At 40.9% G+C, this 24539-nt stretch overlaps 1 protein-coding gene across 3 annotated transcripts in view; it reads left to right on the forward strand.

Moving 5' to 3' along the window:
- The window catches only part of rsrc1 (arginine/serine-rich coiled-coil 1), a 121154-nt gene that overhangs the window by 57696 nt on the left and 38919 nt on the right, over positions 1-24539 (forward strand). For all 3 annotated transcript variants that reach the window (XR_013807440.1, XM_079677330.1, XM_079677329.1), the window contains exon 6: positions 9100-9151. Coding sequence is in view for 2 of the 3 variants with exons in the window: in XM_079677330.1 (XP_079533456.1) it covers positions 9100-9151 (52 nt within the window). In the remaining variant the exon portion in view is untranslated. The remainder of the gene's footprint in view (positions 1-9099; positions 9152-24539) is intronic.

Genomic DNA, 24539 nt, shown 5'->3' on the forward strand with positions numbered 1-24539 from the left:
CTGATTATGATTCGGGACAGAAAACAGTAAATAATGGAGCTCGTCTCCCTCTGAGGAGGCTGTTCCAAATGCTGTTCCACCCATACCTCACACATACATCCCTGTAGGTTTCTAAACAGGCATTTATGACTTTCTGTTGATGTATTGCTTTTAAGATTAGGACATCAACCATATTGACACTTATCATGGTGTTGCAACGCTCAAGTCATATTATCCTTTCAAGCAGCTCCCTTGGAACTGAATTGTTTTTTAGAAACAATTTCCTTCCCAATATGAATGTTACTAATTTGCAAGTTTCCGAAAAAACTGTTCCGTTGTTTACACATAACAAAAAACAATATCTGTAACATCTTCCAGCTTCTATTCAAATAATTCTGGCGCTTGATTTTCCATGGTGAATACTAACAATGCCTCCTCCTGTTAACTTAACAGTTTGAGTGAATGACTGGTGCCGTAATTAGGTGGGCAATTAAGATGTATGTGGTCTGAGGTTTGTTTTATTGTTCATGTTTGTTTTGTTTTCGTATTCCAGCAGATTGACTGAACACGATCAGTAGCGATTCAGAGAAAAAGACTGAAGTTAATTGCTCCCAGTGCTCTGCGTTAGTTTCTGCTTTTGTACACACACACACACACACACACACACACACACACACACACACACACACACACACACACACACACACACACACACACACACACATTCACATTCACAGACGAGTTGGACTAGTCTTTACTCTGGGAGAAATGGAGCGATAGTGAAAGAGGTGGCCTACAGCAGCTAATCAGCCCAGATGCACAGCTTCTCAAAGCAAAGTAGAAGAAAGCCAGCAGCTCAATCAATACATGAGGAATCCGCCTCATCAGGATTACTGGCTCAATCAGCAGCTGTACCCATCGTTCTACCACACACACTGCCCGGGGAAGCATAGAAGAAGAGAGGCAGAAAAAGCCAGGGAGAGAGAGAGGTCCTGGGATGGGTATTTAAATAGAACATGTTAGTGTAGAGCAGAAACAGCTGGTTCACAGGTCACTCCAGGTTGAGTTTAGGTCACGATTCACAGAAAGCTGACATGACATGTGAAGTCATAGGAGAATTTGGGTTATGTGTTAATAGGACATAAAAGGCCTTTTTTAAAAAGCAAAATAAAATATGGTTTCGCGAGTGTAAATTTCAGGTTGTAATTTAGGCACATATTTAACCACCAACATTTTTTTTAAAAGGGAAACGCTATAGTTCCCAGAATTAAGTGCAGTCGATGTATTGCCAGTTCAGTATGCATAATTCATTTTTCTTATATCGAATAAAGTAATAGAGGTATTTTGTAACAGCCTTGAAGTGTATGTATGCCTGTATGCATCATTCATGGCTTAAATTGATCCCTTAAGTCTTACCAGTGCAGTTATCCATAATGTTCCCTGCTGGGTCTCTTACCTATAGTTTACTCAATCAGCTGTTTCTGGCTCTTTGTTGAATCTGCTGTCGGATAAATTGTTAATTTAATTTCTGTGTGATTTTGGCAATAAGTTTGTCAATAGTTAAAAACATTGATGCTTAAACAGCTTTTAAACTTTTCCTCAAGACAGTTAATTATTATTAAAATAGCTTAACTTGATGTCATAGTAATAGGGAAAGTAACATTTGACTTGTTCAGTAAAGAAATTATATATTCCAAAAAATATATTGTTAAAGTGTTCGAAAATGTATTCCTTCAGAGGAGCTCTGCATCACAAGCAAGTGTTATGGTGGAGTAGAACGAGGGGTCACCAGACTGCTGTACTCATGGCTCTCCTCAGGGACGGCTGATGTCGCCCCGGTGTCCCTTGGCGAGTTGAAGAGTTTACGGAGGCAAATAGAATGTTGGCTTACTGACAGATCGGCAACAGCAGCTGGAGTCAGAACAACTCACTCACACACCAAGAATGTGACAAACCCGGCCTCTCTGAATACTGCAGTGAGTCGACTTTGAGCCGTCTTAGTGTGAAATACAAAAAGTTAATGGGAGTTCACGGCTCAGAATGATATATTATTGCTTCTTTTATTTATTTAGCGTTTTTAATTATGTCGTTAAATGCTTTCTCTTTATCTCTCGTTGTATCGCTTTCTCTTTCTTTGTATTTTTCGTCACTGTCTGTCTTTCTCCCTCTCTAATATGATTGTATGGATAAAGAGGTGAAAACAGCCAAGAGAGAGATTCTGTGCAGATAAAGGAGGGGGAAAGGGAGGCGGGGGTTTGATAATCTGCAAACAGATTTCCATGCTTATTACACTAATGATTTCATGATATTTGATGTGGCGGCGGGGGTTGGGAGGATGTGGGGGGAGTGGGGTGGTCTCTCTCTCTCTCTCATCTCCACGCTGCCGCTAAATGATGGAGTAATTTGAGTGACCTCTGACTCGGGGCAGGCCCAGACGTAATTGCATGTCATTCTGGCTCGGAAGGAGGGGGGGGGGGGGGGGGGGGGTTCCACAAAATACAAAGTATCCCCCCCGTCTTTCCCTCCTTTCTCACATATCACCTGTTTTTCTGTCTCTTTTTCACGTGTCCCCATCACCGTCTTTTCTCTCCATCTTGTCGCCTGTCACACCGCGGCTCGCTCCTTGAGTGTTTCCAAAAAACAACCCCCCCCCCAAACAAAAGAAAGATTGCATTAATTTTCAAATGATGATATTACATTAAGCGCAGAGATCTCATATATCAAAACGTGAGAACTACTCCCTTACTGTATGTGCTTCATCTTAATGGTATCGCTGGATGTCAAGGGCATGGAGGAAATTAAATCGGAAAGTGCAGATAGACCAAAGAAGATATTATCTCTGGATGATTGCAGTTTTGATAGGTATTCCAGTGAATTTCATTTTCTCCGGATGGGGAGAAGATGAGTTAGCCTGCACATTTGCTCATTTTTCTTCTACATGATTTATGTGAGTTGAGTATAAAACTCTCTCCTTCACCCCCACCGCCTCCCCCTTTTATCGGTACACGTACATGCATGCGCGCACGCACACGCACACACACACACACACACGCACACGCGCGCACACGGGGTAGTAAATTACTGCCTTTGAGTTGTATCTTGACTGGGGCAGTTAATGTATGTATGTGTATTATGTGTATTTGTATGCACGTGCATGTTAAAGTGTGTGTGTGTGTTTGTATGAATACACGCGCCTGAGATAGCAGCAGAGCCATCAGCGGGAATGATTCCAGGGAGACGGGGGGAGTGTCATTACTCAGACTTGTTTACATTCTAAATACGTAATGAAATCTTGTTGGTAATAATGACGGGAATAAAAGTTTGGGAAATTGTAAAAGTGGTGAAGTTTGAGAAATGAGCCCCGGCCTGTGAAATAGCATTTGGGGGCAGTAAACGACATTATTATGCAGTGCTCCTGCCTGCCTGAGACATGAAGATGAACTGCTGGCGGGCCATAAAATGCTGTTAGCCCTAGCCTGAAGTATGGCACATTGTAAAAGAGCCTTGATCCCATATTGCCATTATATATAAAAGTATATCCATACACAACATTATTTTTCATATAAGATGAGCCCAGGCCCAGGCCCCCCAAATGCATACACAGATAGGCAGATTTTCTTTCCCCCTCCTTATAAAATATATAAATAAACATATTGCCATGGAACCCATCTCTGCCCTGATCTTATAGACTTCGATATTAAAAACAGAAATATTGCATTTTCTAGGGGCTCTGTTTTCCCCTGTCCTCTTTTGGGTATGGGATATATCTGTGTGTTTGTTTGGGGGGAGGCGGAGAGGAAGACGAGGAGATGAGGAGGAAGCCCGAGCGGAATGCAACAAATGAAAGAAAATGGAAACAGATGAAGACTTTAAAAATATAATGAGATGAATATTGAGCATATCAACTCCAGCATAAAGAGAGTTACAGAGAGTGTATATTGAAACTGTTTATTGACAGAAAATAATGGTTACTATGGTGCAATTAAGATTAATGTTACTGCAGATGGACTCAAGATATTGCTTTGGAGACATTTCTAACTGTCAGGTGAGTTTACTTTAACCCACATTTCAATAATGTGTTTATTCATTTAGATTCTTTACCTCTTAGAGCAGGCAAGAGAGGATAAAAAACACTTTGAATCCAGAGGGTTGCTGGCTTTTACTGGATTTTTGGATATGTAATAATAACTAGTCACCATGTCTACGATTTATCATTTGACCTTGAACCTTTAGTTTTGTTCAACTTTATACCAAATACTGTTTTTAAAAGTAGTAATCTCAAACCTTTTAGAGGTTTTTTGAAGGATGGTAACTTTACTTTTACAGAAGCACATAGAGACATTGACAAAGTCACGTATCTGTCCGTCTGGAATTTGTCTGCTTGATGTTAACAATTCACATACATTAGTTGCATAAGAGATTGCATTTGGCTTATCTCAGCATAAGATTAATTATGTTATCTTTTTAATGTATACTCTGTAGTGATATGTGGCTAAGTATGTCCAAATAAATATTTATGTGTTTGAGTATCCTCCACTACACTACATAACTTATTCATGGATACAATGCTCCCCTCATATAGCTTAAATAAAATAAGCTTATCTACACCGGCTATATATTATTTAATCATATCTATATTTATTATATTTTATATAAAAACAAGAAAATAATCTTTTAAAAATGTTATCTTTAAAACGATGGAGCAGCCTAGCAGATGAGTTGACTGTCTGTGAACCTTGAGCCTAAGTTATTATGAGAGCGACCTACGGTGCTCTGACTCTCTGAACTACAGTATCTCTGAAACTCTTCATTGTTTTATTGCCCCGCCCTCTCCCCTTGGTCTCCTGCTTACTTCCTCAGTTTCTCACCCGGGCCTGGAACTAAATGTGTTTGTAGAATGACTGAAAAAGTATTATCTCTTGACTCTCTTTTTGCTCAGTCATGAATTGATTCTTGTTGTTTTGGTTCACTGATGGGTGTAAATCCCTTGGTGAGAAAGTAGTCTGACCAACATATGTCCATTATCCATATTTGGCATTTATTCGTTTGCTGACGCACACTATGCTTTGTCTGCTCGCCCTCAAGCCCAAAGATAAAGATAATAGTGCCTCGGACCAGAGCATGACTACAAATAGATGAAACTTCCTGCATGCGGCAGCGCTGCCTCATTATACACTGCGTGGCATTGTTTTTGCCAAGCCGAGGGAGTGTTATTTATTTTTCTAAAGGGACGTGTTTATTTTTGACTAATGGGACAGGCGCTGGGCACTTAGGCTCAGCTAAGCGTGTCTCAGTGTGTCTGTCGTCGCTGTGCTGAGGTAAGGGAACCAGTTGGAGGCCTACCATGAGCATACAGGACTTCCTGTCACATTCAGGGCAAGAGTCAGACAGAGTTTAACGGTGGTGGGTGTCAGTGACGGCAAAATTATCCCAATGATCGCAGATTCTTTTATGACAGCTACTTGGAAAGAGGTGTTCATTTACACCTCGAAAGAGTGGGGGGAAAATGCATTTCCTACTTTATGGTGTTCATAATACATGCATGGCGAGAGAAATACAATATCAAAGCATGGGACCATTACACTGAAATACTATATATATTGTTAGGTATAACTAAAGTGCTTATTAGAAGATTACATCGGTAAGAAGTTCAAATCCTGCTTTTCACTTCCTCAACATCTGACCAACGTCAGATGTTGAGGAAGTGAAAAGCAGGATTCCAAACTTCTTTACACAAAAAAACATTTGTTTTACTACTTTTGTTAAACTGAGAGCAACACTGAATTCCATCCAGGTAATATTGTCTTAAAGTATAAGTTGTTATTCTCATAATTAAAAATTTTTTGCAGCTCAACTGCTTTTTAAAAGCTAGAGCATCCACCTTGGTTTGATGACTCCTGGTATGAAGTAGAGCTCTCGTCTGCATGTCATAATGACCTTGAACAAAACAGTAAATTGACGTGAATTGTATAGAACTTAGTACTGACTTCAGGTTAACAGAGTAACAGGGTATATGTTCAGTACATGACTATATAAATGTGACGTAAGAATAAAAGTCTTACATTTCTTCTTTCTAGAACCTTCTCGCTATCTCTGATCCTCTCTCACATTCATACCCTCTGTGTCTCTATTCTTCCTCTTTTCATTTCTTCCTCACATCCCTCTTCTTCACACTCTGACTCTTTTTGTCTACTATATATACTGAGCTCTGAAGAACACAAAAGTAACTTTGTCAGCTGTCTGTCTTATCTTTTGGTTCCCCTCTGCCTGTTTCCCCTCTCCTCACAGTGTGATAATCTAAAACCCCTTTTAAGAAGCCGCTGCTTATTTAAAACACAAACAAACACAAACAAACACACACTCCTTTTCCTCTGTGTCTCATGTTTGTTTGTGTGAGTCGGAAAGGCGCAGTTCTAATTGAGGGGCGAAGCCACTTCAGATGCAGCGGGTGCCTTTTTCCCAGTGGGGGGAACACAGATCTGCCTCTGGGGAGCGCAATTAACGCCTTTTTATTGTTTCCTAATGAATTACACACAGGAAGTGGGCATGCGTGTGTGTGAATTAGAGAGAAAAATAGAGTTTGTCGGAAAAAATAACCGTGTGTGTGTTCTGTACCATTATGTTGTTAGGTTAGTTGACTTTTGAGTAACCTTTACGTTACTTGATCATTGATATTAATTATCCTGCATCAGCATTTATGTAGTTCTTCAGGCAGGAAACATTTGTTTGTCCTCATTTGTCCTTTACTCTTTTTTTCTCTGCATTTATTTAAACAGTGGCAGATAACTTCTGTGATACTCTCAACTAAAACGGTTAGGCATGTTCCAGATATATGACCATTGCAAATCAAGGATGTAAAAAAGTTTGTTTTTAAATGTAAAGGGTAATGGGAGATAACTGCAACAGTAAGTTGCTCAAAAGTTTCCGCAGTGACAGAGAACACAGCAGCAGTTTTCTCTCCTGTGTCCTTTAGTGTTGTATTACCCACAGCGTGGAGGACTGTGTATGTGTGAGTGTGTGTGTGTGTGAGGATACATTGACTTACACATGCCTTAAGGCCAATGTAAACAAATGCTAATGTAATTACTGAGGGGGCGTCGTAATAAACTGTAACTAAGATGATTGCGCAGCACACAATGATCAGGTTAGTTACGATGTGATGCGTTGTTGCTTTACATGACTGGTTGCACCAAGACTGATTCCTGTATCGCTCTCATTGTCCAGCAGGATGAGCCTTGTACCATTTAACCATCCTTCTCAGATTTTTATTTCATGGCATGTAATCCTTTATTTTGCTTTAAAGAAGATGCCAGAAAATGACAGAATTTTGCCCTCATCACTTGAGGGGTAATAGAAAGTGTGTGTGTGTGTGTGTGTGTGTGTTCGTGTGTGTGTGTGGGTGAAGGCCTCAAGTGTTATACTTCTTCTTCGGCAAAATAGTGATTAGTAATTTCAGCTGTCGAGCAGCGCCAGTCAGTGTGAGCGGGATGTTCTTTTTAACCTGCTACAGGACACACACCCACACTCATGCGCACACACATCCATGTTGCATTAAGTGTTTGTCAGTCTGTCTGCAGTGCCTTGATGTGCCTTCCATCTAGGATACAGCACCCTGACATCGCTACATTAAAGGGGGTCATTATATTTCCCTGGCTGCCACCGAGTAGTGACGTTTTTACAAAGTGACAAGTTTACAGTCTGATAAATCAGTTTTTCTTTGCTGTGGGTGGGGGAAGCTATAGGAGAGGGAATGGCGGGAGAAAAAGCAGGGTTGTCTGTGGAGGAGGGGGAGGAAGCGCTGCCTGTCAGCGACGCCCCAGCCCTGTCGTCTAAAATGTGATGCTCCCAGGCAGAGAATTCAGATCCCATCTCCATTAGCATTTAATTTCTCTCTAATCCTACACACAGTCCCAACCGCTGCATGGTAACGAGGGCCGTAGTGCCACGGCAACTCCGGAAAAACATCCGAGCGCAATCTGCAGCGCGCTCGCCTTTTATAGCTCGGCGCCCTGTCGTAGCCATCATTCTTCCTTGACAATTAAGACCCTGAAATCTAATAGCAGTGATATTGGAATTACAGCAAGACCCTTTTGAGGGCATGTCAGAAAAAAGGACTGCGCCTCCCAATACAGCTGTCAAATCACAAGGCCCTCCCCCCGAACATGCCCGCTAAGCGTTTCTGATACACACACGAGCACACACACACACACACATGATGGGATGGGGAATATGTTGAGTCTTTGGCTGTGATCTTTGTCAAATGTGCTCTCTGTGCCCTCTTATCCAACTCTCCAAAGACTTGTTACAGCAGCTTTTGTTTTCTCTCTTCTCCTCTCACTCTCCCTCTTTGTCTCTAAATTTCTCTTCATCTCTCCCTCATTGATTCTCCCTGGTGTGTGTGAGATGTTGTTGGATTCTGTTTTTCACCAGCAGGGTTGTTTCTTTTTTGATACGGATGATTAGACTGGTAGATTGGTGAAGTTGTCCCCTGGTGCTCTGTGAGGACAGTTTAAGGGGAACATTCTCTCTAATGGTTGCAGTTAAAGATTATCAGGGGTAAAATATGTTCCAGCCTAAGGGACACAACAGTTTCCGAGCTACATTACATAGAGATAGTTGTGTCAGTGTGAGGGTTGCAGTTACACTATGGGCTACGTGATATCCCAGGCAGACGGGTGGTTTAGTAAAGATAAGGGCTGCAATAAAAAATGACCCTAACTATAGATTCATCTGATAACTATTTGATCAATTATTCATATTCTCAAAAGTATGAAAAATGAGTATAAAATCTCTATATTCAAACAATTTGAGCCAGAGAAAAACCCAGCATTTTCTATCATGAAAAATGCCTCCAAACAGTTATCAATTTGCAAAAAAGTTGGTGATTATTTTTCTTTCGATCAACTAAACTTTGCAGCTCTCATAACCAGGTCGATCGTCCATATCAAAGCCTTTTTATTTTAACCAGTGTCTGTTCTGCTTAGTGTGCCATCAAGCAACATGCTGAGACCAGCTCAAAAGTATATTCTGTCGTTTTCTAGGAAGAATGAGAAACTCAATATCACATTATTATTGTTGACTCATTTGCTTCTGTTGTTAATGTCTGTTGTTCTTCTACAGACTCCATCAGAACAGGCTAAAGTCCGAATGCACATGGTCCTAGAGGCTGCAGGTATGTGGATTATTATTCTGTTTCTCTTCACTGGCATTTTGTATAAAGGGTTGCAGCGGTTGCTTTGCTCTCACACTTGCCAGTTGTGTTCACTCGCTCATTCAGAGATGCTTACCTAAAGGCAGTGTGTGAACATGTGTTTAAGAGTAGACTCGGTCTGTGGTCCACCTCATTGTGCTGAATCACTTTTCTATCAATAAGCCATAATAGTGGTGTGACTCCAGCGTTGTCACACTAATGTCACATCATCAATTTGCTCAACTACATCCGCCGTCATTTGTAAACATAGCCCTGTTAGTTCACTCTTGGGCTATTCAGTTTTCTTTCTTCTTTCCTTTGTATTTGTTCCACTCATGGTAAACATGTACACTTTGAGCACATGGTGGAAAGGAGCAGGGAGAAGAAAGTGTAATTATTCCAATATATTTGGAGATATAGTACGTCTTATTCTGATTGGACATTATTTACTTTTACCCATACGTAGACTCATATCACTCCTCCCCCCCCCCCCCCCCCACACACACACACACTACCAAAATCTCACACACAGAGACAAATGCATACTCACTCTCCTGCTCTCGGCTCTGAGTGCTTCTGGGCCCGTATTCACTGCAGCTTAATTTCAAACACTCCTCCCAGTACATAAGTCATACATGTCACCATGCACGCGGTGTATATATTCCAGTGTGTATTCGAAGGGTAGGGTTGCGAGCCAGATGTGACAGGCAGAGATTGACTGTGGAGAACGATGTCTTCATGTTTACAGTCACACACACACACACACACACACACACACACACACACACACACACACACACACACACACACACACACACACACACACACACACACACACACACACACACACACACTGGCCCTGCACTTGTGAACAGGGCTCTAATTTCACCACAGGAAATATATGAAAGAACCAAGCAACTATACATCATCTATAAAGCACCCAGCAGCCACACACTTACCTCACTTAAGAGTTGTTCTGCCTTACTGTAGGCCACGGAACAACGCTGCTATCCCTCTCTGTGATTTCCCTGATTTTGAACTTTGTGAAGCAAATCTTACTTCATCACACGTTGAATTGACTCCACATAGTTTGTGGACTGGTGAATAATTTGACTTCTGTTTTCCCTTGCCCACTTATGTTCTCTCTTATATATCGCGCACTCCCTGCCCTGCCACCTCATGGCTAATGTTGCACTAATGGTGGTGGAGCATCATAAAATTGAGCATGTGGCTCTGAGTGCACTGGGCCAGACTGGCGCAGACACAGGCCCAGGGCCAGACACGGGACTAGAGGAGAGGCTTTAATGCACTCTCATGTCTCTGGTTTTCCTCTCTCTCCTGGAGGCTTCCAAAAGAACAGGTTTATGGCTCACTCAAAGATTGTCTCCACCAGAAAGCCCATGTTGGCCCGTTCCAGGCCTTGGGGTGCCTGTGATCATATCGCTCATAACGATCTACAGTAAAAAACTAATTGACAACAGATTTCGAGAGATAAAGCAGTTTATATTTGTAACCTGGCCTAATTTGTTATTTTATTCCACCCATGTTTATTTAATTTCCTCTGTTTTGTAATTAACCATTGATTGCCCTCAGTAATTTGAATCATGTTTGTGTGACAGAAATGATTACTGAGATGTTTTTTCTCAAGTCCTCTGACCCTGCGGCGGCAGCGATGTCACATTTCACAAATTCATCTCGCATGTCTTTTCCTTCTCTTCATTTCCTTTTCTCTCATCACTCTCTGTTTCACCGTCTTTGTTCCGGTGTTGTTAGTGGACGGAGGGAGATAGGGATATAGGGAGGGATGGAGGGCGAAAAGGAAGCAGCAGATGTTGGGAGTTTGTGTGAATGTTAATGTCCTGACGTAGCCGTGGAGCTTAAGCCTCCTCCTCCTCCTTCCCTCCTTTCCTCTCTGAGCGCCCGCCAGGCTTTCTCTCTCGGGGACTCCTGACATCCTTAAAGCCCGTGGCTCTCCTCTCCTCTGCTCTCCTCCACCTCTTTCTCTCCCATCCCCTCCCTCCCTCCCTCCTTTTGTCCGTCTATGGACTCTCTCTAGTCAGTAGAGAGCAGATCATCCCATGGCTAAAGCGGCTCAAGCCTTTGTGTTGGGGGGCTCTGTGGACCTGTAATGAGCCCCCTCGGCTGGCCCGCTGGCCTGCTTAGCGCTCACTAGGGGCTTTGTGTGTGTGTGTGTGTGTGTGTGTGTGTGTGTGTGTGTGTGTGTGTGTGTGTGTGTGTGTGTGTGTGTGTGTGTGTGTGTGTGTGTGTGTGTGTGTGTGTGTGTGTGTGTGTGTGTCAGGATGAGGAGGTGAGAAGAGGAGGGCAACACTGGCCCCCAAAGAAAGAGCTGGATGGATATGTTTATGGGTCACTTCCTGCATGGCCTACATATTACACACTCACACCAACACACACTACACGCCATATTTCCAAGAAACGCACTTGCTAATTCATCAATAAGAAGATAATTTGCTCGTCAATATGTGTACCTTTAATAACGATTATGAATTGAGTAAAATATGTCATATTGTCATAATGTACCTATGAACAAACATAGGATACATTGATTTGAAATACAAATTGAGTCCTGAATAATGGTAATGCATTCTGAAGTAGTTGATTTTCAAAGATGGTCATTAGCCTTTGTATCACTGGATGCAGTGACCAACTTGCAGGGAAACATTACATTACGTTTCATAAAACGTCCTGCACAGATCAAGAAAGTTCATGTGGATAGAGTTTGACAATATATATATATATATCTATATATATATATATAGATGTATATAGAGTTAACTTCATAGCAATAAGAAGAAATGTGCTAACTGGCACCGTCAGTGTGTGATTGATCAGTGTCTGCTCTCTACATACACCATACATATACATATAGGGTGGCTTACTAAAGTAGTCTTTCTACATTTAAAAGCAAAGCACTCCCTAAAAGAAAACTTGAATGAATGTATATACTTTACCACACACACACACACACACACACACACACACACACACACACACACACACACACACACACACACACACACACACACACACACACACACACACACACACACACACACACACACACACACACACACACACACACACACACACACACACACACACACACACACACACACACAGCACCCATGACACCCTTACATATGCATTATACTCTTTCCTTTCTGCCACTTGCCAGGTTCTTAGCTCTTTTCAGAGCGGTGTCCATTTCCACCCAAATGAGCAGAAGCACTGTGTGCGGCAGCGGGCCTCTTCTTATCCACACGTCAATAGGGAGTGTTTGCAGAACACCCACTAAGGACCTGAGGGCCAGGGGTCATCAAAACCTCCGTCTTCTCCCCATTTGAACCTTTGACAGCAGCAAAACAAACAATCCTTTAGACCTCATCAGAAGCTTGAACTTGGCAGGGCTTCACTCTTCTGAATTAACTTCCCCTATTGGTTTGTCCAAGTTTGGCACCTGGCTGAAGTTGTCAGGGAGAAGATTTCTCATTTATGATTTTAATAATATTGAGCAATGTATTATTTGGTTCATAACAATAGTGTCTACTGCAGTTCCTGGGGGCTATATCTTTTCTGCCAGAAGTCTAAATAGAGTCCAAAATAAAGCCCTGTGATGCTGAAGTAGTATATTGGATTAGATGTTCTGAGAATTAAATGTACATATGAAATTGTGTTATAGATATTACATTAATACAATTTGAAAGGTCCACATATGCTGATGTAAAACCAGAAACAAGAAAATCCTGAAATTCAAGAAAATAAAAAAATATAAAAATCAATATCAACCAATTTCGATAAAAAATCATTTGAATGTGGGACATCTGTGAACTGCTCAGGATGTTCTCATAACGAACAAGTGTATTAGCAACACCTACTGTAATAAGCAGTTCTGTAGGACTATGTCTCTCTTGTTTGTTTCTGTACGTTTGTGTTTATATCTGCTCTCTGATCGAGTCTCAGACATAAAGAGGCGAGGGGGGGGACCAGCCGAGCTTAGCAGCATCATGCGATAGGACTAATTCTTCCACAGTAAATACGGGTTATTAGGCTTCTCTGTCACGCCAGGGGTCCTGAAGAAACTCACACACACCCTTTCTCTCGAGGTCTCCGCTTCTTTCCTCCATCTTCCTTGTGCTTCCAGTATCCCTCCCACCGCCTCAGCCCACCCCCTTAGGCCCTGACAGATGTGTGCTGAACAGACCACATACATGGAGGGTGTCACCTTACCCCCTCTGGAACTAAAGGGCTAATGCGCCACATTTAGGAGGCTGCCGCCCTTTGTTCTGCCAGGATAAGAGGTGATGGGGATGGGGAGACGGAGACCCCAGCCCAGCTCTGAACAGCGCCTAGGTCTCCTTCTTTTTTTCCTTGGCAAAGTCTGCATATTTGTTTTCCACCTTCCTCATTCTTCCAATTTTCTCTCTGCCAATGCTGTACTTTGATCATTATCTCCCTAAGATTTAGCAGTCGTCGCTGGTATGCAGCCCAGGATTTGTTGTGCAGTTAATAACAGTTATCACACATTATCCATCTTCATCATAACACCGTCACTCTGGGCGCAGCAGCACTTTTTGTGTGACGAGACTAACGTGATTGTCAGAAACGCCAGTCAGTGGAGACCCTCATTTCAAAAGGGGGTTTCTCTGTAAGACATGCGGGAATTACCCAGTAATAACTTCTAACCACATGTTCTCTTAGCTGAAGGTGTTATTTTAACAAAAGCAAAACATCACTTTGAGCAGTTTGAACTGAAAATAAGTGTTTTGCTGTAATGCCAAAAGGGTATTTTTCAGCTAAAACATGGTACACAACTTGATGACACCTTTTAAAAAGAATTTGGTTATTTTGTTGTGATGTTAAAGAGATTCTTCATTCTGCTTTTTCTTGCATTAAAACTGCTGTTGAATCTGGATTTACTGATTTAACGAAGGCTTAGTCAAAGATCAGAAAAAAAGGGGGTTGTGAATGAAACAGCTTATCATGAAGTTTAATGATTAAAACAGCCTGCTCCATCGAGAGCATTTGCTAATGTTTACCCTGCAGCACTTTTTAAACATCAGTTTAAAGCTTCAACTTACAAGATTATCAGAGATGCTTCGAGGTTAGCTGAATCGGAGAGATTTAGTTTGATACATTCATCATGATTTCCTTTTTTTCCTGGCAAATATCCTAGCATAAAGCCAGACATTTACCGGCCCAGCTTCCAACATATTCAAATAAACGAAACAATTGCACAACAGCAACAGAAATACCCTCTGCATCTGTGCAGGAATGTGTCTCCTGTTGTCTGTATGGAGGATAATGGTGCAGGGATGTCCTGTAATTTAGTCTCTGTAACCATTGATCAGCTGGATTTATGTGCCATTACCTCACTGTTCCAGTCAACAGTCGTAATTATGTCTCAGAGAAAGAGCAAGAGAGAGGGAGACAGAGAGAGAGAGAGAGGCCTCCAGTTACTTAGACAGAACCCAAATACCTGAATAAGCTTTTATCAAACAGCCCCTGCTGCTCACTTAGTGGCAGATTGACACCGGTGGCAGACGTGCTGACCTCCAGAGGAGAGGGGAGGACGGATGGATGGAAGGGTTAGGTGAGCTCAGTTAGAGAGCCATACCTCATAGTAGGAGCGCTGTGCCTCGAGCTGTTGCGCTGACCCTCTCAAAAGGAGTCTATTTACGCTTTAAAATGTGCATTTGATGCTTAAGAAAGAATGTGTTTGATATGGATCTCTGTGGTCAGCTGCACCTACAAATGTATTTCGTTCATTTCAGTTAGAAATAAGCCTTCCAGTTCAAAGGTGTCTGTCAATGGGCGGGGCGGAGTGATCGACCTCAGGACTGCATGGATCACAGTTTTATGTTCAATTGATTTTTGGTTTGTTTTATGGGTATAATAAACGCAGGTCCTGCTGCGCCCTGGTTTTCTCTTTGCTATAGCAAGCTTGTGATACCCCTCACGAGAAGTGTATTATGTCAACTACGACCGATTTGATTCATTACTGATGACAGAAAGTGTTAGTCGCGGCCTTTATTAAAATAAGGAAATCAATTACAGCTGAAACAATTTGTTGATTAACCGATAAGTAGGTCAACAGAAAATTAATGGTCAGCTATTTTGATAATCGACTAAGACTCTTAGGTCATACGGCAAGCATTGCCTTGTGTTATAGTGAGTTTACAATTCATGATTCTATTCCTGATCTCAACCTTTTTCCAAATCCGCTAATGTTAAGCGTTTTTTTGATCTTCAATTACAGACGAACTCAGGCCAGTGAGAGTGCAAGATAAGGGGAGAGGGGAATATATCTGTGATCATCATCATCAAACAAGACTATTAGAAAGGCTCATTGATGTGTTTTGATCCAAATAATGGAGGCAAATTGATTGAAATGAAGTTCATGCTCAGGCAGCTAAGTGCGTTTATTTCAAAATGATCTGTTTACCTCCAACTCTCCTTTTGTAAAATGTAGGAACTTGACCCCGTCAGTTTGCATTCCTTTGCTTAGGAACGTTCCACATTCATTTAGTGTAATGTGCGAACAGCATCTGCATTTTATATGTGTATGACAGACTGTGGGGTAATGTGATAAGCACAGCCAGCAGACAACTTTGAAAGTGTGTAGCTGCCATTAGTGAACAATATATACTGTACTAAAGAGAGCCACTTAGAGGAAGTTCTCTGATTCTGTTTGTGTGAGAAAGAGAGTGAGAGATTGGGAAAGCTTTGTTTTTCTTCTGTGGGCAGATTTCAAACAGCATCTGGTGAGCTCTTGAAAAAGACTGTTATGAGTATGTTCAAATCCAAACGGAATCATTTAAATGCCCTCCTTCCTCCTCCTCCCTCCTCCTTCTCTCTTCCTTGTTGTGGATGTTTGGAGACACATGGTGATATATTTCTCTCCTCCCATCCCCTCTCTCTCTCTCCTCTCTACATGTAGACATTTCCATAACAGAAAAAGAATACTTTTAATTTGCTGCTTTCCATAATATTAATTAACATATGGTATAAAGGATTTTGATGCAAATGTATGTGCTAATTATTTGCAGACGAGCCTAAAACAGGCCAGCCATTAAAGTGGAATGAAAGCAAATGTGCAATCACCTTAAATGTTGCTAACCATTTACTGTTAAGTAAACTTCGCTAAGTAATTTAATTACCTCGGACCGCTGGCAGCCGCTCAGGGCTGTAGAGGCGGGAGGGGGGAGGCTGAATGCAAAGAATGCAGAGTGAGAGAGATGAGAGAAAGAGAGTGTATTCTGCTAACAACAGCATTATTAATTCTCACCATGTGGAAGGTCGAAATGTTGTGTTGCTTTGGCGCCATTGCGAGGGGAATTAAGTGAACAAATGTTTGTAAATGTTTCAACGGTGGTTAAATGGATGTAGCTGTCTGATTGGCCCTGGAATAAGTGTAAACCTGTGCGTTCCTGTCTTCATGATTTGTAATTATTTCTACCCTCTGACACATTATTCTTCATGTTTAGGCCAGGGCTGCACAAGAATGCCAAAAATGTAATTGCAATTTGCCTAATATCGTGGTCACGGTTGTTAATCATGATTAAAATCAGTGAATTTTCGACCGTATTTAGAAGGACTTCCCAGAGCTTCTGTAGCACTCTCTTTCAAAACACATTGGAATATTTCGTGTTTGTATTATTGTATCGTTACAACGTTGAACTGAGTATATTTAATGTTGATTGTTTTACACTCAACAGATACACACCTTTTAATGTTCAAGTGAAAACAGATTTCAGCACGGTGATGTCATTTCAAATATAAAAACCTTTTTTGTAGGATACATTGGAAATCTCCACTAACACCATATCTATTGTATATTTGTTTAATGGAGATCACCAATGTGGAATTTCCTTTCAGAGGAGATTAATTTGAATTTGCTCGTAGGTGTGAATGTCTTTTATGTGCTGTAGTGTATTTGCAACTTATTTCCCTGCCTTTCACCCAGTGCAGGCCCCCCCCCCACCCAGCGACCCTGAATAGAAATAAGCAGGTATAGAAAATGGATGGATGGCTTTGTGGTGTTCCTGTTACAGATGGATGAGGATGAGCAACCTTGGCCTCAGTACACTCATCACGCTGGATTCTTTTGAATGCTCTTTAGGTGATTCAACTGATGGTTGTATTACATTAAAGGGCAACAGCCACAACTCCAAGGCTTTTTGAACACTTTGTCTACACATGAATTATCAAGACTTTGACACTGAAACATTCTGTTTACCTATTTTTTGTTTTGTTTTATCATTATATTCAACACTCGGCTGATAAAGTCATGGTATAACAATCACCATTTTGCCTCGTGACATCTTAATGTTCCGCTCAGCTGTTGTGCTCCATCCATGTATGATTGACTCAGAGGCGATGGCAGATGGAGGAGCAGACAAACAGGATGAATGATGTGGCCACGACACCTGTGATTGCTTGCGGTGCTTCACTTGAAAAAATGGATGTCGCTTAATTTAATAGCACAGTGGGTGGGGGGCGGTCAGTAGCTCAGGAACCTGCAAGGTTGGCGGTTTGATTCCCAGGTCCTCCTAACACTATGACAGTGTCCATGTGCAAAAAGTGAATTCTTATTTGTAAGTTAGGTTTAAATATGGAGTAAATAAGCACCATTTACTAATGCTGTTAATAAGGCATCCTTTTCTATTCGAAGGTGCTTTGTGATAGCAAGTGAAAGCATTAAAAGTAGTCCTATAGATTGTCTTTTCTTTCAGGTGGCTAACAACCTAGTTGAAGCTGCAGCAGTATACTGATTTGTTTCCATTCCCAAAATCTTGTCTGTTTCTCCAAACAGTGAATGTTTCCTGTGACATCTTCTGTTTCTTTTTAAAAACTGATATAAGTACTTTTTTATAAAATCTTACTTCAACAATCCAAGCTATGTCTTTAAGGTTTCCTGTACGTACTGCATTCAAAGCTATAAGAAGGAACTAGGGTACATTATGAGATTAGACATCGTTCATTTTACAGCTCTATTTGAGGCGATGTTGGATGTTGTTATGGCTAAAAGTCAGCAGTGAGTAGAAAAAGGCAGATACCCCGGCGTGCAGTTCTTTAGCCTGGCTGCTGAACTGCATCAACAAGCTACAAACATACTGGTTAGCTTCTTGAAGCTTTACATGATCAAAAAAACTAACAGACTTTGCTGTATATTTCTGGTTTTATGTGTTTCGCTCTCAGGGTTTAGCAGCTTTTTCTGACAAGCTCACCCACTGATTTCAATTAGAAATGTAACTGTAACCAAAGTTTTCATGTACAAGGCTGCCTTTTGCTATTATATATAAACAACTGCCATTTCAAAGGAGTCAATACTTATCTGAGATGTTATTTTTATTTTTCTCTCATCAGCCTTGTAGTTGTAAAGTTGAAACGTCGTCTTCTTCTTCTCTCCTTTCAAACCAGCGAGGCTGCACAGACACACACAGGAAGGCGAGGGCTGGGATGGAATTGAAGTAATAAAAACCCCTTTGTTTTAGTTTGTATTGGACCATTCATCATCACTTTATTTAATACGAGGCTGTAATTGTGCCATCCCCAACCATCACTAATGGCTGTGTTCGTCTGTGTTTGCTTTGTTGATGGAAATGAATGAAATTAGGATAAACAACCGCAGAGTCGCGTGTAATCAAGCCCTGATTAATGTACCAGCGTTTCAGCGCCGTTTCTCATTCCACAACACCTGATATCTTTCCCATAAACAAATTGTGTTTGTCTAAATGAAGAAATTAAATGACGCATTTGATGAGTTTATGATTGACCCGGTCCGGCTCGTGGCTCATTATTCTCTGTCTGTTGAGGCCAAGAGGTATGTGACTAATGCTCTGTCACTTCCCACACAAGGATTTATCACCACCACTGATTAATGGCAGCCAAACAGCATTTTAATAATTTTATGATTGTGGTTTCTGGCAGTCACACAGAGAGAGAGAGAGAAGAAGAAGATAGCAAGGGGGAGGAAAAGGGGGGAGGGGAGGTGGGGGTTCTTAGAGGAAGAGGGTCCAAACAGAGAGAGAAAGCGACAGAAAGTGTTCTTCCCAGATTAAATGTTTTATGCCATTGCAGGCTGAGCAGACGGAGGCATGATTATGCACCGTATGAACATCCCAATGAATCTTCCGCTCGCACTTGAAAAGTATTTCATACACATGTTTAATGAATTTCTCCCCCCTCATTATTACATTTACTTTTCCACTGGAAAGCAACAAATTGGCAACAAATCTGTGTAGAATATCTCAACAGTGAGGGATTGCTTCCCCCAGGGGGGAGATGGGGCTGATTTACAGGTTAGGTAAAGGGAAAGGTTAACCTGTTGGCAAGGCAGATGAAGATTATGATAACGGTAAATGGGAGATTTTTTTATGGCGCAGGCTGATATTTTTACAGCAGATACTGATACAATCATTTTAGATGGTGGGAAATAAGAAAAGTGTAGGTGGTGGCCATTAATGTTTAAAGTCCTGACTCAAGACCAGTTTAATCATGCCAAGCTTCACTCCAACATTAACTGTTCTTCAGTCATTAAATCAAAAGTCAAAGTCAACTTTATCGTCAATCTTTCAGTTTGTGTGTACAGACAGAGATCATAATACCGTTTCCCACAATCCAGAATACAAAATATACAAATATATATACAAATATGTATATATACCTATATCTACACAATCAACAGACACATTTATGCACACATTAAGGCATATGTATTCACCTCTCCTCTCAAATGCTCTCTTCAGTCCACTTAAATGCTTGCACAATACCTTTTTTTGTTGACTTCTTTAGAGAAAAACGCATTACAGTATTGCTTTGTTTATTTTGAAATTGTGTTTAATTTAGTTTTTATATCAAATCATTCAACAGCTTCTATTTTTAAACATTTGCCACCGTCTTAACATTAGCGACCAGTTGATTTAGCAGCCAAACTGCATCTCTCGCTAGGATGATTTGTGAGCTACAAAATCCTTTATTACTGGGGGTTGGATGAGATAAGAGACAAACTGACAAGATTTACAGATGCAAGCGTTTTAAGAAAGCACTATTTTGTAAGAGGACATTTGGTGTACAGTGTGTGATCCCTTTCAACTCTTGAGTTTTGGTGCAAAGATTTCTAAGTAGGAATGTAAACCTTATTTCTCTAACGCCTTTCAGCTGTTTCTTCACAGGTACACATTAAATAAAACAAAGCAGAACATTGACTAAGCCAGATAGATAAATGTAGATTTAAAGATAAAAACATAAAACCGTTAAGCTTAAGGTTTAGGAAAATGGTCTCCGTGCATTTAGGAGTTCAAGAGACAGAGAAGAGACTTGCTCACCCATACAGAGCCATTTTTTAAGCCTATTCCTACATTGCATTATCTGTTCTGACTTTACCTGGTTTTAAAATGTAATGAAAAAGTCTTCAAATAAAAGTGCTTTATAAAACTAAAACAATCCCTCAAAACTGAAGAACTGATAAATACTGTAACAATGGCCAGTTTAAGTTTCAGGCTTTCAGTCATCAGACACCTTTCATGTGAGGGTGAGCTATCAAGGAGGTTCTTTGATAAAGCATCTAATCTATACTACAGAGGGGAGTTGTTTTACTTCAATAAACATTGATTATGTAATTCATCAACGTCGCTAACATTTCAATACTAACTGCAATGTCACAATATTAAAACTCAAACTGAATCAGCTACACACTTCTTAACTTGTTTTGCTCTATACAATTGAGTGTTAATAGAAGCCACATAGTCCTGAGGCCTTTGACTGGAAAAAGCTATTACAGACCAACGTATTACTTATTATTAACATTTAACTTATTTCAGATCCCGAATTAATTTGGTGTCAACATACTTTTAACACCCTGATTATTTAAGTGTTAGTTGCATTTTACGACCTTGTTAGGTAAGATTGATGCATTAGCATGTTTACATTGGTGTGTATCCTCATGGGACGGAAGAGTTAACTCGTACATGCCAACCATATGCTGAACTCAGTCCAATGGGTTTGAACAGCATGTGTTTTATTCCTGCCACACCGGCAACCTTTCAAAGTGAATGTTAGTTTGAATTAGATTAGTGCGGGTCATTTTTCCTCCTAACTCAGAGACGCAGGAATAAACGCAGCGCGGCTGATAAACATTTAGACACCTGTCGTCTCCAATCTCAGGTTCCAGGCCTCAGGAACAGATGGAAGTCATGAGTTGTTTCAAACTACTAAAAGAGTCCTAATTTCGTACAGATTGCTTTATTAACAACTAACACACCAAGACACACACACAATGTCACATACACACTCACACACACAAATGCACACGTACACACAAAGCGTAATAGTGCTCTGTTCTACTTCATTTGACATGCTTCTGTCTCCCAGTCTCAATGTCCTTCAATTTTTCGAAGTCTTTCTCCACGTTTCTCGTTACTATACCGTAGTATAATGGTGCTTTAAGGAAAATGAACAAGTCACTATTACTGCAGTGGCATCTAACTGGCAAACCTAGGCAGTATGTTTTTTCTTCAATCACAGTTTTAACATGTCAATCCGGTATAATTTACTAAAATGTCAACAAATGATGTTAAGCTATCGGTTCAAATCTATGTTTCATAGCGGCTAGACGTTGCTTAATTTAATTTGCATTAAATCCTCACTTTTGCATTCACAGCTACAACGAGCGCCAACACCCTAAAGCCACTGAAATGTGGGTACTTTGTATTTTTCCAAAGGGAAACTCCACTCTTACAGTTTCACATGTTTCAAATTATTATTTAATTGTGTGTTTTATCTGATTACAACAAAGAGAGAAAAGAAAACATGGATTGCAAGTTTGTTTATTTATAATTATCAGCGAGCAGCTGCTGTGCAGGTTACACAGACGTTTCACATCCAGACTCTGGAGTTAAGACAAAAACTTTTATATTATACGGTTCCCTAATTCTGATTAATAACACATTAATAGTGTTGTTAATAACTGTTGAGTATTTCACATTCACATTGACTACCTTGTCTGTCGTAGAGGGAGATTCCAACAATGATTAACTCCAATGTTCATACTTTCATCGTATGTTTAACTGTTTTCTGTAGTTTAGTGTCGCTAAAGAGCTAATTCATCTCTATCTGAACTTCTGTCGTCACTTCCTCCCAACACATACTGTTCTTAGTGCTCACGTCCCCTGTCTTCAAACGTCTCTCTTACAGTGTCCCTTCATGTCTTTTCATTCAGTCTTGGCATTGCATGTGCTGTCCACACTCAGACATAACAACTCAAACAGTCCTCCTCTGTGTGGCGCAGGGGACTGATGACAGAGACATCCACCCCCGCTCATTCAAAAGGGCGGCACTGCCACATCATTTACAGTCGGCCACACGCACACACACATTAACACCCATCTGATTTGTCCAAAACGCCGCACCCAACGCTTTCTTTCTTCCTCTCTCTACATCTGCATCCCTCAGCCCAAACGTAGTGTTTCCAATAGTGGAGTGAAGAGAAATAAACAGTTAATTAATCCTCCATTGGCTCAATCTTGCATATTTCTGCTTAATTAGTAAACCGGGCAATAAGGGGCCCCTGGGTACCCGTCTCCTCCCCACCCGGGCCCCGTCACAACTCCAGCTGTGTGTTTAAGGAGAAATAAATATCAGAAAGTACATTGCTCCTCTTTCATCTCCTCTTGCTGAGAAGAGGGAATTGCTGTGGGAGAATTAATGTTCATTTAATTTCCCTTCTTTCTTCTGCTCATATATTTGAATACTTCAGGTATTTCTTGTCTCTCCATGTTTCCCTCACTCACTCTCTCATATACACACACACACACACAGAACAGGGCTTGTTTCATAGCTACTACATCTGCAGGACACATGTTCAGTAAATGTACTTTTGTGTGATCGTCCGTGCACCATGAATTAGTGCGTGTCGGCTTAAAAGAAAGATGTGCGGGCCTGTGTCTGCTGATGGTGAAAGTATGTTTTTCTGATGTCTTGAACATTATTTCTTGGCTACTCTGTCTCTCTCAGTTTGATTCATGTCTTTTTAGAGCCATTGAGTGAAGCCAAAGCCAATCCAGGCCGCAGACTCCAGCGCAGAGATTCATGCTGTTCATACTCAGAATAAACCTGTCCTGATCTGCGGCTTTGTGGACACGATTTGGTTATCTAGAGACCAGATACCGGCTCCACATTTAGCCTAGCGGTAATGGTGACAATCGCATACCTGAGAGGTCAGGGCCCTCGGCCGTCCATTGGCTCCTTGTTTCCAAGTGTATACAATCTCAAGAAGAGAGTTCATCATTAATATAAGTGAAACGTGTCTTGCTTACTGCTGGATAATAATTGTGTACCATGTGTTGGTCGCAATTACATCACATTTCCAAATAGCTGACTCACAGATTTATATAATATAGCATTTTGTGATAAATAGCTATCTCTTCTTTAAATGTGTTTGACGTTCAAGTTGTGACCCCTGAAGATCGGTTCAGCAGTAATTCATGTACAGTCACATCAAAACCATTGATGATAAAAGTTAATATAAACAAGTCAAAAGTAGTAAGGGGCCTTTTAAACTGAAAACTGCTGCGCTTTTAGGGGTCCTGCGGTTTTGTGGGAAAACCTGGTTTCAAATATAGAATAGATCTGCTTAGATGAGTTGAAATAGATTAAATATTAAGTCTATTCAGACATCAACAGCTTTTTATAGTATCATGAGGCAGGATTTCACTGTTCTGGCAATATATCTGTAATACAAGTCATCTACCAGGAATGTCCAGTTGCAATGAGATTAAAGTTGAGCCAGGTTTGGGCTAATTGTTTTTGCCTAAGCCTTCTGCGTTGGCAGGAGCCTCATTTAAAATGAAGGACAGGTGTTTTTCACACATTGTGCTACTGTCAGACCGGTGCAGCCTAATCCTAAAAAAAAAATGCATGTATAAACAACAATGTGTATTCATTACTGTTTAGTCCTGTAAATGATCACTGCAGTCAGACGCAACACTTGCATATCAGTGTCTCAAGGTTAAGTGGCCTTCTGCCTTCAGACATTCAAATCACAGAGGTTTGAGTTTTTGTTTCAGAAAGAAACACTAAAGTGTATCAGGCACATCTATAGCTTAGCGGTCTAACAGAATCAGTCCTGTAATACACTTAATGAAATGTACAATGTCAGGTTTGCGTTGACATTGTTTGGGAGAAGGGTTTATTTCACTACATTTCTGATGATGTAGTTTGTAGTGCTGTTGAAATGTGTTTGTTATGTTACTCAAAAGAAGATGAAAACCATATTTGACCATTACAAGGGAGACAGGGGACGGTCGATTAAAAATCAAATGGCTTCACTCCAAAAAGGTTTGGAGGCAGT

This window comes from Notothenia rossii (assembly GCF_949606895.1).
Source record: "Notothenia rossii genome assembly, chromosome: 4".
In the NCBI taxonomy this organism is placed as follows: domain Eukaryota; kingdom Metazoa; phylum Chordata; class Actinopteri; order Perciformes; family Nototheniidae; genus Notothenia; species Notothenia rossii.